Source organism: Prionailurus bengalensis, chromosome B3, assembly GCF_016509475.1.
Source record: "Prionailurus bengalensis isolate Pbe53 chromosome B3, Fcat_Pben_1.1_paternal_pri, whole genome shotgun sequence".
NCBI classification, from domain to species: Eukaryota; Metazoa; Chordata; class Mammalia; order Carnivora; family Felidae; genus Prionailurus; species Prionailurus bengalensis.
Window position 1 is genome coordinate 101,074,331 of NC_057355.1, and position 17,631 is coordinate 101,091,961.

At 37.6% G+C, this 17,631-nt stretch overlaps 1 protein-coding gene across 7 annotated transcripts; it reads right to left on the bottom strand.

The window, feature by feature from the left end:
- Positions 1-1,601: 1,601 nt before the first annotated feature.
- GNPNAT1 (glucosamine-phosphate N-acetyltransferase 1) lies at positions 1,602-16,031 on the bottom strand. Of its 7 annotated transcripts, none has more exons than XM_043556169.1 (6): positions 15,590-16,031; positions 10,177-10,344; positions 8,761-8,823; positions 5,923-6,050; positions 4,502-4,563; positions 1,602-2,824 (listed from the first exon to the last, which is right to left on the bottom strand). In XM_043556169.1, the coding sequence occupies exons 2-6, from the start codon at positions 10,328-10,330 to the stop codon at positions 2,677-2,679; spliced, it is 555 nt and encodes a 184-aa protein (XP_043412104.1). In that variant the 5' UTR covers positions 10,331-10,344; positions 15,590-16,031; the 3' UTR covers positions 1,602-2,676. The 7 variants fall into 7 exon arrangements, with proteins under 7 accessions (XP_043412104.1, XP_043412105.1, XP_043412110.1 ...); XM_043556170.1 differs by having other exon boundaries at positions 8,761-8,811; positions 15,590-15,971; XM_043556175.1 differs by having other exon boundaries at positions 15,819-15,924.
- Between the last annotated feature and the right edge of the window lie 1,600 nt (positions 16,032-17,631).

The following is a 17,631-nucleotide window of genomic DNA, read 5'->3' on the forward strand; positions in this document are numbered from 1 at the left end:
AAGGAAATATAAAAATACAAAATATATGAGGCATGATAAAAATCACAACTGTCACTTCACCCTATCTTTTCAAAGCAATAATGCTTTAAAATGTGAATATATAGTTTATATATTATGAAACATTTTATGCAATTTTCTCAAATTTACTCACAATACGAGTTAGAAAATTTTAAACATACTCTGGCTAACTTTTAAAAAAAAAATTTATTTTTTTATTTTTGAGAGACCGAGTGCAAGCAGGGGAGGGGCAGAGAGAGACACACACAGATCTGAAGCAGGCTCCAGGCTCTGAGCTATCAGCACAGAGCCCAACCTGGGGCTTGAACCCATGAACCGTGAGATCATGACCTGAGCCAAAGACATAGGCTTAACCAACTGAGCCACCGAGGCACCCCAATGGCCAGCTTGCTTGCTTGCTTGCTTGCTTATTATTTATTTATTTATTTATTTATTTATTTATTTATTTATTTATTTATTTATTTCTTATATAACTTATTGTCAAATTGGTTTCCATACAACACCCAGTGCTTATCCCAACAGGTGCCCTCTTCAATGCCCATCACCCATTTTCCTTCCCCCCCCCCCCACCTCAGTTTGTTCTCAGTTTAAGAGTCTCTTATGGTTTGCCTCCTTCCCTCTCTGTAACTTTTCCCCCCCTCCTATCCCCCCTGGTCTGTAAAGTTTCTCAGGATCCACATATGAGTGAAAACGTATGGTATCTGTCTTTCTCTGCCTGACTTATTTCACTTAGCATAACACTCTCCAGTTCCATCCACATTGCTACAAATTGACCAGCTTTTAAAATAAAGCTAAATACAGGGGTGCCTGGGTGGCTCAGTCAGTTGAGCATCTAACTCTTTTGGCTCAGGTCATGATCCCAAGGGTCATGGGTTTGAACCCCATGTAGGGCTCCACACTGGCTGAGTGTGGAGGCTGCTTAAGATTCTCTTCCTCTGCCCCTCATCCCCGCTTGCACACTGAGGTTAAAACTTTAAATAAAAATAAAGCTAAATACAAATCACCATTTTCATCAATGACAATTTTTATATTCTTTATAACTCTTATAGGGAGGGTTTAAAAGACCTTAAGAATACTATTTAAAGGGATTTACTGAAATACCAACCTTGTAGACAATTTTATTTCAAATTATTTACAAGAATGGTAAAGCATATAATTTTGCCTTCTTTTAGGTTTATTTTTTTTAACATGGGTTTTAAGTACCATAATGTACTTAATAAAGCTACCATCGTGCCAAGGTTGTAGGACTCCTGAAAAGGCAAAACTAGCTGAAAAGGCAAAAGCAGGTTTGTTGCTTTTACTAGAAACAGATCAATTCATAAGCATAGGTCATTAGCAGGTAAGTAGTGCACCCTCTATTGGTGAAGGGTTTCTATGGTTTTAGAAAGCCAACTTGAGCTTACTACAAGGACAGAAATCCTAAATCCAGTTGAGGTACGTGTGAGGGAGAGGGATGACAGACAAGTGGTGGGTCTTTACTTTCCCAATTAATTTTACAAAGAGTACACAAAACTGAAATCTTCTGAACCAGGACATAACCTAATAGTTCAACAAAAGATGCAAGAAAAACACAGACATTAGGATTCTAATGAAAGACTTTTCATCATATGAACAGGTTTAATGTAACATGGAATGCAAAAGATTAGAACCATTAATAAAATATCCAATTTTCCAACTTAAAAAAAATAATTAAAATAAATAAAATCAAAACAAGATAGTGACCAGAATAATAGTACCATGACAATCACAGTAAATAGAAAAGCTTCCATCAACATTTCAAGGATTTAACAAATGCAGTATGATACTTATTTAAAATATTCCACTCAATTTTGTAATCTTTCATAAAAATGTTACTTAGAAGACATCAATGAAAAGATGAGAAATCAGGTTAGAAATACACAATATGCCAAGATTTGCTCATTCACTGTTAAAAAGTACCTTATATTTGCTCTTAGGTATTTTAAACAAATGAATAATTATATTTCACATATAAGACAGGTGGTACCTTAACTGCATAAGAATTATATAAACTTTCAGATGTACACTTAAATTGTTTTATTTTGAATCCTGTCACATTTTATAATTTTCATTTCTACTTACTGAAAAGGCTAACCAGGTTGTTTGCCAATTCAGTATTAGGACCAACAAATGTTGGTCCGCACTACATTTAGTTATCTTACCCAATTTCACGTAATATATGGAAAAATGATAACACTCCTAAGTGATTTTTGGTGTTTCTCTGATTGAAACAAAAGTATTAATTTTGTGAATGTGATATAGCCTTATTTGTGGTATATATATATATTTTTTAATGAGCAGTACAGATTGCAGACACATAACTATACTACCTATACTCTTAACTACAAAGAAATGAAGCCAAACTTTAGAAAAATACAATGCAAGAAAAGATTCAAGTTAAAAATATATTCCTTTGGTTAAAAATCATCCCCTTTATAAGACTCATTTGTAATCTAAACTCACAGCATGTCCCACAGGCCAAAGTAATCTTCTAAGTGTCATTATACTTGTTGAATTACCATGTTATTTTCAATCCAGTATTTATGGAGGTCACTGGGTTGCAGCAACAAAATATTTTAACTCTAAGAAGAGTATTGCCTTGTTGCATTAGCTCCTTTGACAAATGTCTTTAAAAGATTTTTACTTCAGAAACCTCCGACACATGTAGTTTTCTTCAGATACTGTATATCCAAACTTTTTATAGAAACCAACATTTTGTGGTAGACATTCAAGGGTAATCTTATAACAGTTCAGTTTCTTGCTTAGCAAAGTAAGGGTTGATAACAACCTGCAATTCAAAAAGCAGGGGGAAAGCATAGAGCATTTGTTAATGAAAATGCATTTGAGTAACTTAATATAAATGAATAAATATTATATAAATAAAATTTCAAATTTATATTAGAAATGGGTTTAGGTCATGACCTTTCTCACTATATTCATTTAAATATTCAAATTGTAACTGGACAAGCTTTAAATCACCCAAAGCATTTGACTGTTTCAAATATAACTTATCTAAGTTGTCTCTAGCACATTAATAGAACAATACTAAATTCAACCTAAAATTAATGTTAACACTGGGGCACCTGGGTGGCTCAGTCAGTTAGGCCTCCAACTTCAGCTCAGGTCATGATCTCGTGGCTCGTGAGTTCAAGACCAGCATTGGGCTCTGTGCTGACAGCTCTTGCACCTGGAACCTGCTTCGGATTCTGTGTGTCTCTCTCTCTTTTTCTGCCCCTCCCCTGCTTGCTCTCTCTCTCAAAAATAAACAAACATTAAAATTAAAAAAAGGATTCATGTTAACACTAAACACTGTCAACTTTTTTTTAAAAATATGGCCAAAATTTTGAATCTTTTTCCTAAATCTATTCAAACTACTTAGGAACAGACATTTCCACATAAAATGAGTAAAAGCTTTGTTCTGTATCATTTTTAAAGCTAATATTTGTGAAAGTATATATCAGATTACTTCTGGATTGCTCTAAATAATATGAAATAGAAACAAAACAAAAAAAGTATACATTTTTCAAATCCTTAAAGAATCCAAACCCCAGTATAAGAATGTGATTCTAATGGCCTTAGGGAAAAAAAACTACATCTACAAAAATTTACCCAAAGGGTTTTCTCATGTTCGCACAGACTGAAAAGTTGTATCATTTTGAAGACAGAACATCTTGACTGAAGTTAGGAAACTATAAAAGGTATGACATTTAAGTGGACTAGAATATTAGAAATTGGTCTGTTTTGTTCACTGGTGTATCCCAAATATCTCAAATAATATCTGGCACATAGCAGGTCCTAACTTATTGAGCAACTTCCTTAAAATTCAGAAGAGATGGTATTAAGCAAGTTAAAAGATTTAGATAGGGATGCCTGGGTGGCTCTCAGTCAGTTAAGCGCCTGACTCCTGATTTCAGCTCAGATCATGATCTCACTCTGAGTTCAAGCCCCACATCAGGCTCTGTGCTGAAGGGTGGAGCCTGCTTGGGATTCTCTCTTCTCTGCCCCTCCCCCCCACTCACGCTGTCTCTTGTCTCTCTAAATAAATAAACAAAAGATTTAGATAAATGCATAGAGAATTATACAGGAAAGGCTATTTTAGTATATGTTTCTAAAACTTAGGAGGCTTAGGACATTTCCTTTGTTTTTAAATAAGACTGGGAAATAGGTGAATCACTTGACTCGGCCAAAAGTTTGTTTCCTATTAATATGAAAATATTAAAAGTCAATAAAAATGTTAGTCTATAAGACAGTACACTCCCAATTTCCTAACTTCATGATAAAACATAAAAATACTTTGTTTCTTCCATTAAATTTAATTTAAACTACAGGGTGAGCTTAATTAAGGACACCTAAAAAGAACTTCAAACAGGAAACATTTTTTAACAAATATCTGGGTAAGATACTATTAACTAAAACAGAAAAAGTATCTAATTTAATGAGGGTTACCTTGTTTCTGCCTACTTACAGTTTGCCAAGCTGCTTTCCTCGGCATTCATCACTAACAACAACATCTTCTACTCTTCCTCTCTGAAAATATTTACAGCGTTTAAAGGACTAAGCATGTAGTTTTGTTTTTAGCTACATCAACAAGTGACAGAATTCAATGATAACAATATTTTGTAAACTTGGAAGTTCACAGAAACCAAAATGCAACCCTTTTTTTAATTATAGAGGAAATAATATAATGAACCAATTTGTAGCCTAATCTTGTTTTGTCTATATCCAAAATCTTACACTCCATTGTTTTAAAGCAGATTTCAGAATCCACAGAACCAAAATGTAATCTTATCATGTTCCATCATCTTACTCCTTGCTTAAGAGCAATTTCTTTCAAACATCCAAATATAATTTACTAATTTCTAGTAAAGAAAGCTCACCAAAATTTGTACCTCAGAATACATTTGAAGTGTTTCTAATTTTCACTGGATTAGCTAGGTTCTCATGAGTCATGAGGAGTGATCAGGAGTTAGAAATGTCACAGAGCAGAATACAGTTGAACAATATGGTTTGTTTGAACTGTACAGGTGCACTTATGCAGATTTTTTCTAATAAATGCAATACTGTAAATGTACTGTCATGATTTAATAACATTTTCTCTGGGGTGCCTGGGTGGCTCAGTCAGTTAATCATCAGACTCGATCTCAGCTCAGGTCATAATCAAGCTCTGTGTCAGACTCTGGGCTCACAGTGAGGAGCCTGCTTGGGATTTTCTCCCTCCCTCTCTCTCTGCCCCTCCTCTGCTCACGTTCGTTCTCTCTCGCTTTCAAATAAACTTAAAAAAAAAATAGTAACATGTTTTTCTCTAGCTTGCTTTATAAATAAAAATACTATATATAATATACATAACATAATCAACTGCTTATGTTGTAGGGTAACCAGTCAACATTAGTTTTGGGAGTCAAAAGTTACACGCAGATTTTTGACTGCAGAGTGTCAGCATCCCTAACTCCAATCTTGTTCAAGGGTCAGCTATATAATATTCTGAATCTTTTAGTGCTTGGAAATGGATGTGGGAATTTGTGTTACTGTATATACAAAGTATTTTGTTGTTTTTTTTTTTAAATAGCATTAGGGATTCTAAACATCACTGCCAAATTTCATGATGCTGGCTTGGTTTCCCTATGACTATACCAAATCTGACACCTTACAAAACAATGTTTAGCAAACAATTCAGATAGTTAATACATCTTCTTCCTAACTCTGAGAACACAAGACGAAAATGTTACTAAGTGATGTCTAAGAAGCAAAACTTTTTCCAGGGCAATACAGCTCTCATTTTACATTGAAAAGCAGTCAGAAAATAGATTTGTCTAATGGAAACTCAAAGTTGATTTTGCTAGAAAACATTTGTTCATTTTATTCATAAGCATTAATGTGAACACATACCTTAGCACAGGAATGGATGAATTTATGTTCTATTATCAGAGTTGCTGTAGCCACAATTTGTCCTAAAGTCACATCTTCCACAACTGTAACATAATAGTCCCCAGATTTCTTCATGTGCTCAAAAGATTCTGTGGAAATCGGACACGTGTTATGTGGCAGACTTTAAACTTTATTAGGTGCCATAAAAATATTAGGATTAGCTGACTCATTATTGAATATTTAAAGTGATTTCACCATGGCAATTTACTTTGTTTTCTAAAGAAAAAATTAATTATTATGGGGTGCCTGGGTGGCTCAGTCAGTTAAGCATCTGACTTGATTTCGGCTCAGGTCATGATCTCAGGGTTCGTGCCCTGCGCTGGGCTCTGTGCTGGCAGTGCAGAGCCTGCTTGGGATTGTCTCTCTCCCTCTCTCTGATCCTCCCATGCTTGCTCTCTCTCTCTCTCTCTCTCTCTCTCTTAAAATAAATAAACTTAAAAAAAAGTTTTCAAAGAAAATATTAAAAATGACCAAGAGGTTGAAACATCAGCAATTACTATCAATTAGAATACAGTCCATACATTAAAAAAAAAAATCTGCTAGCAAAGTACAACTATTAACAGCTATTTTAGGTGAATAACACAATGCAAGTAAATTACAGATGCTTCCACTTTTGTGACTAATGAAAACTCTAATATCTTTATTACGTTAAATAAGTTTCTTTAACCTTTACACTCAATATTAAAAAGAAAACAAAACTGTAAATCTCTTATTTGTTTTTAAAAAATTTTAACGTTTTATTTATTTTTGAGAGAGCATGAGCAGAGGAGGTACAGAGAGGAAGACAGGGAATCCCAAAGCCCAACATGGGGTTTGAACCCTAAACTGTGATATCATGACCTGAGCCAAAGCCGGACACTCCACCAACTGAGCCACACAGGTGCTCAATTTACATGAGCAAATTTTAATTAAAATGTTTACATGGCTCCATTCTGTAATTTTTAGTCTTCTGGCTTCAAAATATTTTGACAGTGATCTGGTGTTTCAGGACTCTGACTTGCTTTTTTAGAAACAGAATCTGGTGCACCTGGGTGGCTCAGTTGGTTAAGCATACAACTCTTGGTTTTGGCTCAGGTCCCATCTCCTGGTTTCTCAAGTTGGAATCCCACATCCATCTCCATGCTTATAGTGTGGAGCCTGCCTGACATTCTCTCTCTCCCTCTCTCTCTCTGCCCATTCCCCGCTCACTCTGTGTGTGTGTGTGTGTGTGTGTGTGTGTGTGTGTGTGTCTCAAAAATAAGTAAATATTTAAAAAATTTAAAAAAAAACGAATCATTGTTTTTGTTTGCTTTGAAAGCACCTTGTGAAGTAGCTAAAAAATGTTTCCATATCTAATCATCCCAAAGTCACATGGCAAATAGGAGCAAAGATGGAATACTTTTCTCTCAAATTGATTTTTAGTACTTATCTTGGGTTTCTCATCTAATCAGACATACAGGCAAAGAGGAATTCAGAAATAAAAACTGAGCCTAATATTCTCACATACTGTTTATTTCTAGTCTTGTTCTAGATAGGGTTCTGGAGTGGGAAGAAGAAATAAATTCAAGGAAAACAGTGAGAATCAGAAAAGAGTGATCTTCATCTTGGGAGGATCAGCTACAGTACAAAACAAAATTACCTGGTGACAGAAATGAAGAAATTGTAGAAAACAGGAAACGACAGTGTTAGAGCACTGGATGGGATCAGGAAGGTTCTAATCCTTTCTTTATCAGTAACTATCTGTGATCTTATGTCATTTGACCTCTCTGGATTTCCATTCTCTCATGTGCATTATAAATTTTTTTTTAATGTGTATTTATTTTAAGAGAGAGATAGGCTGTGAGCAGGGGAGGGGCAAAGAGAGAGGGAGACACAGAATCTGAAGCAGGCTCCAGGCTCTGAGCCATCAGCACAGAGCCCGACACAGGGCTAGAATGACATCATGACCTGAGCAGAAGTCAGACGCTCAACTGACTGAGTCACCCAGGCACCCCCATCTCTCATATGTATTATAAATGCTTATGACACTGGTTGACCTTAAAATTCAATATAAACAAACTAAATAAATTGAGAACATAATGTCTCAATCACTCTTTTTTATTTGGTGATGAGATTTCCATGAATAACCTAACCACATGAAAAATACTATAAGGGGCGCCTGGGTGGCTCAGTCAGTTAGGAAGCCAACTTAGGTTCAGGTCATGATCTTGTGGTCTGTGAGTTTGGGCTCCATGTCACATTCTGTGCTGACAGCTCAGAGCCTGAAGCCTGCTTAGGATTCTATGTCTCCCTCTTTCTCTGCCTCTCCTCTGCTCATGCTTGGCCTCTCTCTCAAAAATAAACATTAAAAAAAAAAAATACAATATAAAACAATCTCTAAAGATGTCACCTAGATTTAATGCTACGATAATTGTCTAAAAGTCAGGTATTTTGTAAAACACGAGAATTGCTACATTTGGATTCTAGAACAGGTAACCACATTAAACATTTAAATAAGAAAATGGGCATGTGGCTCAGTTGGTTAAGCATCTGACTCTTGATTTCGGCTCAGGTCATGACCTCATGGTACATGAGTTCAAGCCCCAGGTGATAGCATGATAGCACACAACCTGCTTGGGATTCTCTCTTTGTCCCCTCCCCCCCCGCCTCTCTCTCTCTCTCTCAAAATAAATAAACTTTAAAAAATAAGAAAATAGCTAATTATCCTATGAATAATTTCCAGCTATTTGAACACAAACACAAGTAGACACTGAACAGCTCTAAATGAAAAATCTTGTTTCCCTTTATTTTCATTCAGGAAAAAGATGCTGTAGTACTTACTCATAAATTGTTCAGGGTTGACAACTCCAGTTTCAGTCAGCTGACCTAGTACTTTAAAAAAACCTAGTTTTGAAAAACAGATTTCAAGTCATGAGAAGACCAAATGAAAGATCAAAAGCAATGTGTGAAGGTGGTGGGATTATGGGCACTTGTGTTTTCAGAACTTTCTGTAATCATTTTGAAATTAATCATTTTATTATTTAAAAATATTAAACTGAAACCCATTACTCTTTCTATAATCACTACATGAAACAAAGAATAATAGGTTTTACCAAGGATTTTGCCTGGAAAAGGATTTTTTAAGATTTTGGAGTCATGCAGACCTTAATAATTAAATATTTATAAAACAAGCAGGTATATTTTTCGATGTAATTTGCATTAAATTTGCTGCAAGGAATGCCAAATTTTCCCAAATACATGCTTTGGCTTTATTTACTTAAACGTGCAAGATCGTCATGGTCAAATAGGATATTATTTTTGAATTAAAATATAAATATTGTTGAGACTAAGTTTTAAGGAATACTAATTAATTTCATTAATGTTAAATTAATGTGAACATTTGAGAACTTTGAGAATCTTAACTTCTACATACTCAATAATTAGTCTGACCAAAATTAGTTTCTTCAGATTTCCTACTAAAAAGAAAACTAAAAAGTTTATTTCTTATTACCAAAATTTAAGGAACTCATTTTGGAGAATTTATATTAAAAAAAAAGAAATATATGTAAACAAAACCTCTGCAACCTTTCCAAGTAAATTATCTCCACCCTCATTTCCCATCCAGCTTCTTAGAGAAGACTCTTCTTTATTGTCATTATAGATGATAATTTTACCTTTATGAAAAGTCTTTTTAAAGGATTAATTAGGGAGGAGTAGTGTTGTACTTAAGACATTTGAAATATTTCACAGTGATACCTGGTCTTAGCCATTATATATACATATTGGAATTGAGTGTCTCAGTCACTTTAGAAATTAAGTACAAAAAAAATCCAAAAATCAAATATTATTTTTTAATATTCTCAGCATCATCATATTTTGTGGAGAAAACAGAATGCTAATTACAGTTGACTCTTGAACAACACAGGTTTGAACTGTGCAGGTCCACTTGTACATAGATTTTTTTCAATAAGTACATTACAGTACCATAAATACATTTTTCTTAATAACATTTTTCTCTATCTTACTTTATTGTGAGAATATAGTATGTAACACATAACATAAAATATGTATTAATCAACTATTTCTGTTATTGGCAAGGCTTCTGGTCAACAGTAGGCTACTAGTAAGTTAAACGTTTGGTGAACCAAAATTTAGACACAGATTTTCAAATGCACAGGGGTCAGTGCCTCTAACCCCCCATGTTGTTCAGGGGCCAACTGTATAATTCTAACCAAGATTTGTAAACCAAGTCCCTACCTCTGTTTAAGTCAGCAGTACAAAGGGGCCTCAAAACCAAACCTTCTCCAGGATGTGTTGGGGAAATGGCTGGAGAAAATGTTGCTGTATTCTGGCTCCAGTCCACTTCTTTGAGTAGACTTGGGTCAAACATAGGAGTTTCATCAGGTTTCATCTTTGTAGTAAGGTCTAAAATAAAATTTTAAATGGTAAGGCATTTATTTAATAGGGAATTATGGCTGGTAAGAAAGTCTATTTCTTAATAAAAGTTAATGCAATTAGAAAATTCTTTTAACATATATGCAATATATGTTCTATCCCGAATCTAGCATAAATGCCACCATCACAGATGAACAGAAGACTTATGGTTAACATCAGATAGTAAACAAATGACTAAATTTGTTAAGTTTTAAACTTTAAAACCATGTTTTCTAGCAACTCTTCTAAAATATTTTTCCTATCGGCTGGTGCTAGCATAGCACTGTGATTAGCTGACTTTTCATGGGCTTTACTTTTTTTATTATTGGGCTAAGAAATTGTTGGTCTTACCACTAAGAAAGACTTATTGGCCATACTACTTGGTTTTTATATGAATCATAAACAGAAGATAATTGATAAACTGGCTTATTTACTCCACATTCACTGTAGTATTTGGTCTCAGCTAGTAAAGATTCATATTAAGGGTATCTGTTGGATTTTGTTTTCAGACCAGATTTTCTAAGAACCTATAATGTAATTTTCTCAGCTGCAATTAGGAAGCGTGAGAAGAGCCAGTGTTTTTCATACTATTAAAAAATAATCAGTTATAGTATTATCCTCTTTTTTGAACATTCAGAAACTGGTAGATTCTTACTAGGTGTGGTCTAATAAAACAGCCTAAACAACAGATACAAGGACAGAATGAAAAAATTATATAAAACATAAAAATGGGGGCAGTGGCATGTCTGTGGAACCCAGAGTTGCAAGAACAGAATCTTCATTAACAATTATTAGGAGACTGTAAAGCAACCCCTAACTTTCATTTCTATTCCTTTACCCAGTTAAAAAAACTATTCTATTTGATACTTGCTTCTAGCTTTCCTTTGAAACAAAGATTTTAAAGATATATATCCATAATATTAACATAACAAAAGGAAACAAACAGGAAAAATTAAAGTCTATTTGATGACAATTTTCCCAATAACCTCACTCCAATTATGTTCCCTATTTCCTAAGTCATGATATGCTTAAGGGAAATTAGTCTGAACTTTTCCTTAAAGGTGGATTAAACCTCTGCATGTGTAACTGACAACCATACAGGTAATGCTGCACTTACAGTAGAGGCTTTGGGAGGGTAGTGTGGTATAATAACAGCAGTTAACATTTGTTCAGCATTTACAATAGGTCAGACATTATTCAAAGAACCTCACACATTACTAATTCATTTACTTCAACAATCCTACAGGATAGGGATGATTATTATCTCCATTTAAACAGACTAGGAAACGAAGTAACCTGCCCAAGATCACAAAGTTAGTGGAGTCAGGATTTAAACTTAAGATGGAAAAGAGCATGAGCTTTGGAGTCAAGCTGGTGTCCAAATGTCAAATGTGATTATAGCTAATGTATTCAACTCTAACAATCTGTTTACTCATTTGTAAAATGGAGATGAAATTATTAGAAGGACATGAATTACTATATACAGCACTTAACAGTGCCTGGCATACTGTAAGTGCTCAACAAGATATACTTCAGTTAGCAGCTAATTAAAATTCATGTTTATAAATCTTTGTTACTTTTTTCATCTTTAAATTAATTCATGAGTCAGGCACTGTGCTGGGTACAGACAGGGGCTACAAAAAAGATGACAGGTTATATGTTTATATTAAACTGAAACATTCTTGGATAGAAAAAAAAATCATAGTTTATTATGTAGAACACCAAGGGGTTTTTTCCCCCCTCAAAAAGGACTTAAATATGTTAAGCTGTAAAAAAACAAAACAACTACATCTGGTTCTAAGACTAGTAAGGAAAGGAAATAAATTGTGATGATTAAAATATTAAAACAGTCATTCATATTGGGGCACCTGGGTGGCTCAGTTAAGTGTCTGACTCTTGACCTCAGCTCAGGCCATGATCTCATAGTTTGTGGGATAAGCCCCACATCAGGCTCTGTGCTGTCAGCACAGAGGGATTCTCTCCCCCTCCTCTCTCTCTCTGCTCTTCCCCCACATGTTCTCTCTCTCTCAAAATAATAAACATTAAACACACACACACGCACACACAATCTGGGGCGCCTGGAGCGTCAGACTTCAGCTCAAGTAATGATCTCATGGTTGTGGGTTCAAGCCCCACGTGGGGCTCTGTGCTGACAGCTCAGATTCAGAGCCTGGAGCCTGCTTCAGATTCTGAGCCAGTCTCCCTCCCTCCCTCTCTCTCTCCCTCTCTCTCTCTCTCTGCCCCTCCTCTACTCATGCTCTGTCTCTCTCAGAAATAAACAAACGTTTTAAAAAACCACACATTCATATCAAATTTAACAAGCTTACAGTCCACTTGAAACAGATTTTGTATCGGTTAACTTTAATGCATGCATTTTAGTGTTTGTCCCTGGGAATTGGATCCCTGAGGCTTTTGGGTATTCTCTCATCGCAAACATGGGTAACAACATTTTTTCAGGTAGGCAGATAAACAGGCTAAGTATTTATCAATAGAGTAAAATGTATACATTAAATACAGAAGCCCAAAAGTGTTAAAAATTTAGTTCCTCAGGGCAAGACACTATTTAAACAGTTTGATGTTCATTTTATTTAACATACAGTTGTAATCATGAACTTTAAAGAAAGCTCAAAAGGGAATTTCGATGAACATTAGAACAATTTAAAGTAAGTAGATTACTTTTTCCTATGAAGTTGCCTGAGTTTACAATAAAATGTAGTCTAGAAAACACACAAAATACAGTTAATAATTTCCAAGAGAGAAGGGGGAGAGGAGGTACACAGGAGAATTAGGATTACAAAGCCTTTAACTAATGAATTTTAAACAGTAAATACTAATATTTTCCTGTGCTTTTATTTAACCAGATGGTCCTCTTCCCTGAATGATCATAAAAAAATAGTATTGGCTAAAATTTATGAAGTGCTTTGTACCTGTTAACTCATAAAAATACAATGAGAGATCTTGCATTATTATCCCCATTTTACAGACCAAGAAATAGGCACAGTAACTTGCTCAAGATAACAGGGCCAGTAAGGAACAGAGTAAGGATTCAAAACCAGGCAACAGAGCCGGCTTCATAGGCACTGGGCCCCATTGCAGTTGCCCTGGGCCTCACACTTGGTTCTACTCTCTGCCGCCACAGAATTGAAACTCTTAACAATTTTTAAACAAAGAACCCTCTATTTGCATTTTGCACAGGTTACCACAGACTATGCAGCCATTCCTGCATGACTCCAGATTCTGTACCCTTAGTAATGAAGATGCACTAGTGAAGATGAATTCCCTACTTCATTGTACAAGTTAAAAATTTAGTCAAAAGCAACACCTGTAAACTGTATTTGGAAAATAAGAGTATTCGACATGTCAACAAAATACACTGAACAAAGCATTCTGGATAGAAATAAGAATCCATTAACTGGGCAATCAGAAATTAACATCAAAACGTCCTGATGAGTTATTTTACAAAATAAAGCCATACTTAAAGTTACTTTCCTTTATCTCACTCCATCCCCATTTAGTAAAATTCTGCTGGTGCCCAATTAATATGCTGGGAAAGTTAAAATAGTATGTGATTTGATTATCAAATTTCAAAAGATTTTTAGAAAGGAATAAAATAGATTTGGTTTACAAAAAATTATTTTAGGATCTTAAGGTGCGCTGAAGTATTGCAAAACTAGGAAATTTCAGTAAACAGAATTGCAGATGTCTGAAGCTGAATCTCATCATCAACACTAGGGTGACTGATTTTAAAAACTAAACCTTAACCCTCCCTAAATATTTCTCCAGAACCTTTCCAATTTAACTGTGAAGTTAGCATGCATTTACAAGGCCCATATAAGCCTAACAGCCCAATAAATGCCTAGTGAATGAATAACAAATGGTATAAGACTTACTCGGTCACAACTCAGAAAATCCAAAAGAAGAAAGTTTCCCAAATTGCCACAAATGATATCACAAAAACGATACACCAAATTCGTTTTTACTAGGATCATCAAGTTCTCGTTCAATTGACTATTCTTTGGGCAATTTCAACAATTTAGTTTCCCAACTTGTACAGCAGACTAAAATACAAACAGGGAGGAGATGCTGCTAGAAGCCAAGCAATTGAGAGCAACAAGTAGTAGACACTGGGAATGAAGATTTTTAAAGTTGATACAAAAATTTAAAAAGCATAATCCAAGGCTAAACCTAAACTGCTTCACATATCTCAAGAGTTCCTGGGTCATCGCTACATTACTTCATGACAGGGTGAATGGGGGAAGGGGTAAGTTTTGCTCTTTGAGACTTCAGGGTTTGTCTACATGCACTTCGTAACAATTTCGATACTAATTTGACTAATTTTTTAATCTAAAGAACACTTTATTCGCTGATGATTTTTAACAGACCTTGCCATATTTATTAAGCTATGAAATTATACTTCAGCAGAGAATTTTAAGAAGTATTTTCTGATCGTTTATTTGATCCCTATAATCTGGTACTATTCCCAGGCTACCGATTAGGAGGAAACTGGAGCATGTGGAGCCTCAAGGTAACACTGCAAATGTGTGAACTGGGACTTGGAATCCTATCCTGTTTTCCCATCTTGAGCTCTAAAACACCATATTACATAGACTTCAATCTTCACATCATCGTACCAGACAGGTAGCTTTAATTCTAAAAAATATCAGCGAATTCTACCTGAAAGGCTGATTTAATGATTTCTTGAGACCCATTCTAAGATTTATTCATGAGTGCATAACCTAACAAAACTAATTCCATAATCTCCCGTTTCAATTTTGCCCGAAATTTTAAGAGTTCGGTTTACATAAACATCAGTTCCTCCTATAAGGAAAATCATAGTGCTCAGTGTGTCTAGGGGTACAAGCCCCGGGAAAAGACACAAAGGATGTCCTTCCCTTCCGCAGCTGAAGCCCTAGTTTAGTCAGTGCAGGAGGTGATCTTCCGGGCAGAATCAGGTCCTCAAGTGGCTCCCGACCGCCGCGGGGTGCACCTCGGAAAGGAACAGGGAAAAGGGGGGGTCGGGGCATTCGTGCCCCTTCAAAATTGATGGCAGCAAGGGCTGTGAGCAGCTGTCTCGATCCCCCACGTTAAAATCTGGTGAGCGAAGAGTTAGTTTCGACCCCAGACCCTGTGCCCACCACTGTATGGCTGGACCGCTAGCCCTCATCCCTAACCTCTCTCTGACCCAGGCGCGCTCAACTTGCGCCGAACCGCACTCCACCACCACATGTGCACCCACCTGGCGAGGCTAAATGCGCGGCTCCCGGAACAAACACCTCCCACCCGGGCCTAGCTCTCCTCGCCCGGGGACAGCGGTCACACCTGTTTGATAAATGTGAAGGCAGGCCCACGACGGCCCCCTGGACACCAGGCGCGGCCCGGCTCTCGCTCCCCGGCCCCCAGCCTCCCTCACCCGTGGAGGCCTCGCGGTCGGCGCTCCTCTCCAGGCCCGCTGGACTCTCACCCACCCGGGCACACAGCACCGGATCCGGATCCGGCTTCAGCGCCAGCCCCACCTCCTCTTCCACCTCCCGCGCCACGGTTGCCGTCGCGGCCGCCCCTGCGCGAGCCGCCACCGGGACGTGGCAACGCCGCCAACGCCTCCGCCCCACCCCGGGCCGCTTACGCAGGGAGGGCCTCGCGCAGGCGGGCGGAGGTGCTCCGAGGGCGAGGGGCGGGCCGGGGCGGGGCGTGCGGCGGGCTTTCGCACGTGGGGCGCGGCGAGGACCGCCCCCGCGGGGACTCCGCCTCCCGGCGGCGCGGGGGCCCCACCCGGGCTCGCTCCCTGCGGTCATGCCCGCGGCCTCCAGCTCTCGGCTTCTCGGGAAATAACTCTGCTTAGGAGTCAGCGAAGCACCGTAAGTGGTGATAGTGTGGGCCTTTTGCATTCTCGGAACCCGGAGGCTCGGCCTCTTGCCCTCTGCCGTTGCCCCTTGTTGCCCCGTCTCTTAATAGTGCATTTAATTAGGACTTGGGCGACTGGCTGGCAGCTGGAAGCTCCTCATCCCGTTTTCTGAGTCACCTCCGTGAAGTGGGGCCACTGCAGTCCTTTCAGATCCTTTTTGGATGAACCACAGGGTTAAGACACCGGTTCTCAGCTGTGGCGGTTTCGCCTGCCAGGAGACAGTTGGCGATGTCTGGAGTTTTTCAGCCTGTCTGTGGGAGAGATGTCACTGTTATCTGCCAGAGGGTAGAGACCACCTAGGCTGTTAAACGTAAAATACACAGCAGGGACCCACGACAACATTGGAGAGTTAGTGGAGATGCTGAGGTGGAGAAACCCTGGATTAGAAAAGAAAAAAATGACTTTTGAGTTCCCATTTCCAAAACAGATGTCCTCATTTTTACGGGTTAGGGAACTGAGGTTCAGAGAAGTAATTTACCAAAGTCATATAGCTACTTGGACCCCTTCCTTGCCTTATACCATAAATTTCGACTTACTGGAATTGCAAAGTATTTTATTCTTAATACTGTTTGAAGAACACTGTATATAGTCTGCTAGAAATGATATTTTCTGCTTATTTGTGAGATTTAAGTTTCAGTTAACACTTTTACTGGTTCATGTATTCTCACACCTTCAAACGTCTGTGTGGCTGATGGCATGCACATTTCTGTATCCATCCTTCTTTTTACCGTTTTGCATAGGAAAAATGTATAAGACGTAAAAAGAAACACCACAAATCTTAAACATAGATCCTTGTTTCCTTATCACACTTCTGGCCCTATGTTTTCGATGAATTTCTTCTGAGCAACAAAATACTGTAAATTTTACAGTTTAGCAAAAAGTATAGCAGTTACACAATTTATCACAGAACACAGTTCTGAGAGGTACCCCAAAAGATCTCCCGCATTTCACAAGTATTCCTCCTTATCCCTTTTGTGCCACAGGAATACGATTTCTCCTTAATAGTCACTCTAGCCAGTACACTCTAGCCTCCTCCTTTGCCTGTTGGTTTACTTGCAATGAGGTAGCCAGGTGACAATCTCAACTTCTAGTTTAATGGAATCATTGGTGTGTTCTCTAGTGATTTTTATTTATTTTTTATTTTTAAATTGTATTTGAGAGAGAGCGAATGAGCAAGCAAACGAGGGACAGGGGCAGCGGGAGAGAGAGAGAGAGAGAGAGAGAGAGAGAGAGAGAGAGAGAGAGAGAGAGAGAGAGTGAGAGAGTCTCAAGCAGGTTTCTTGCTCCGCATGGAGCAAGGAGCCCCTTGCTCCAACGCGGGGCTTGATCCCAGGATCCTGGGATCATGACCTGAACAAAAATCAAGAATTGGACGC

Excerpts from the sequence above, each read along its gene's own strand:
- GNPNAT1 (XM_043556169.1), bottom strand. The coding sequence starts at position 10,330 with ATGAAACCTGATGAAACTCCTATGTTTGACCCAAGTCTACTCAAAGAA. Across the intron at positions 8,824-10,176 it reads TACTGCTGACTTAAACAGAG|GTTTTTTTAAAGTACTAGGT; the intron begins GTAGGGACTTGG and ends TTTCAAAACTAG. Across the intron at positions 4,564-5,922 it reads TCATCCATTCCTGTGCTAAG|AGAGGAAGAGTAGAAGATGT; the intron begins GTATGTGTTCAC and ends AAATATTTTCAG.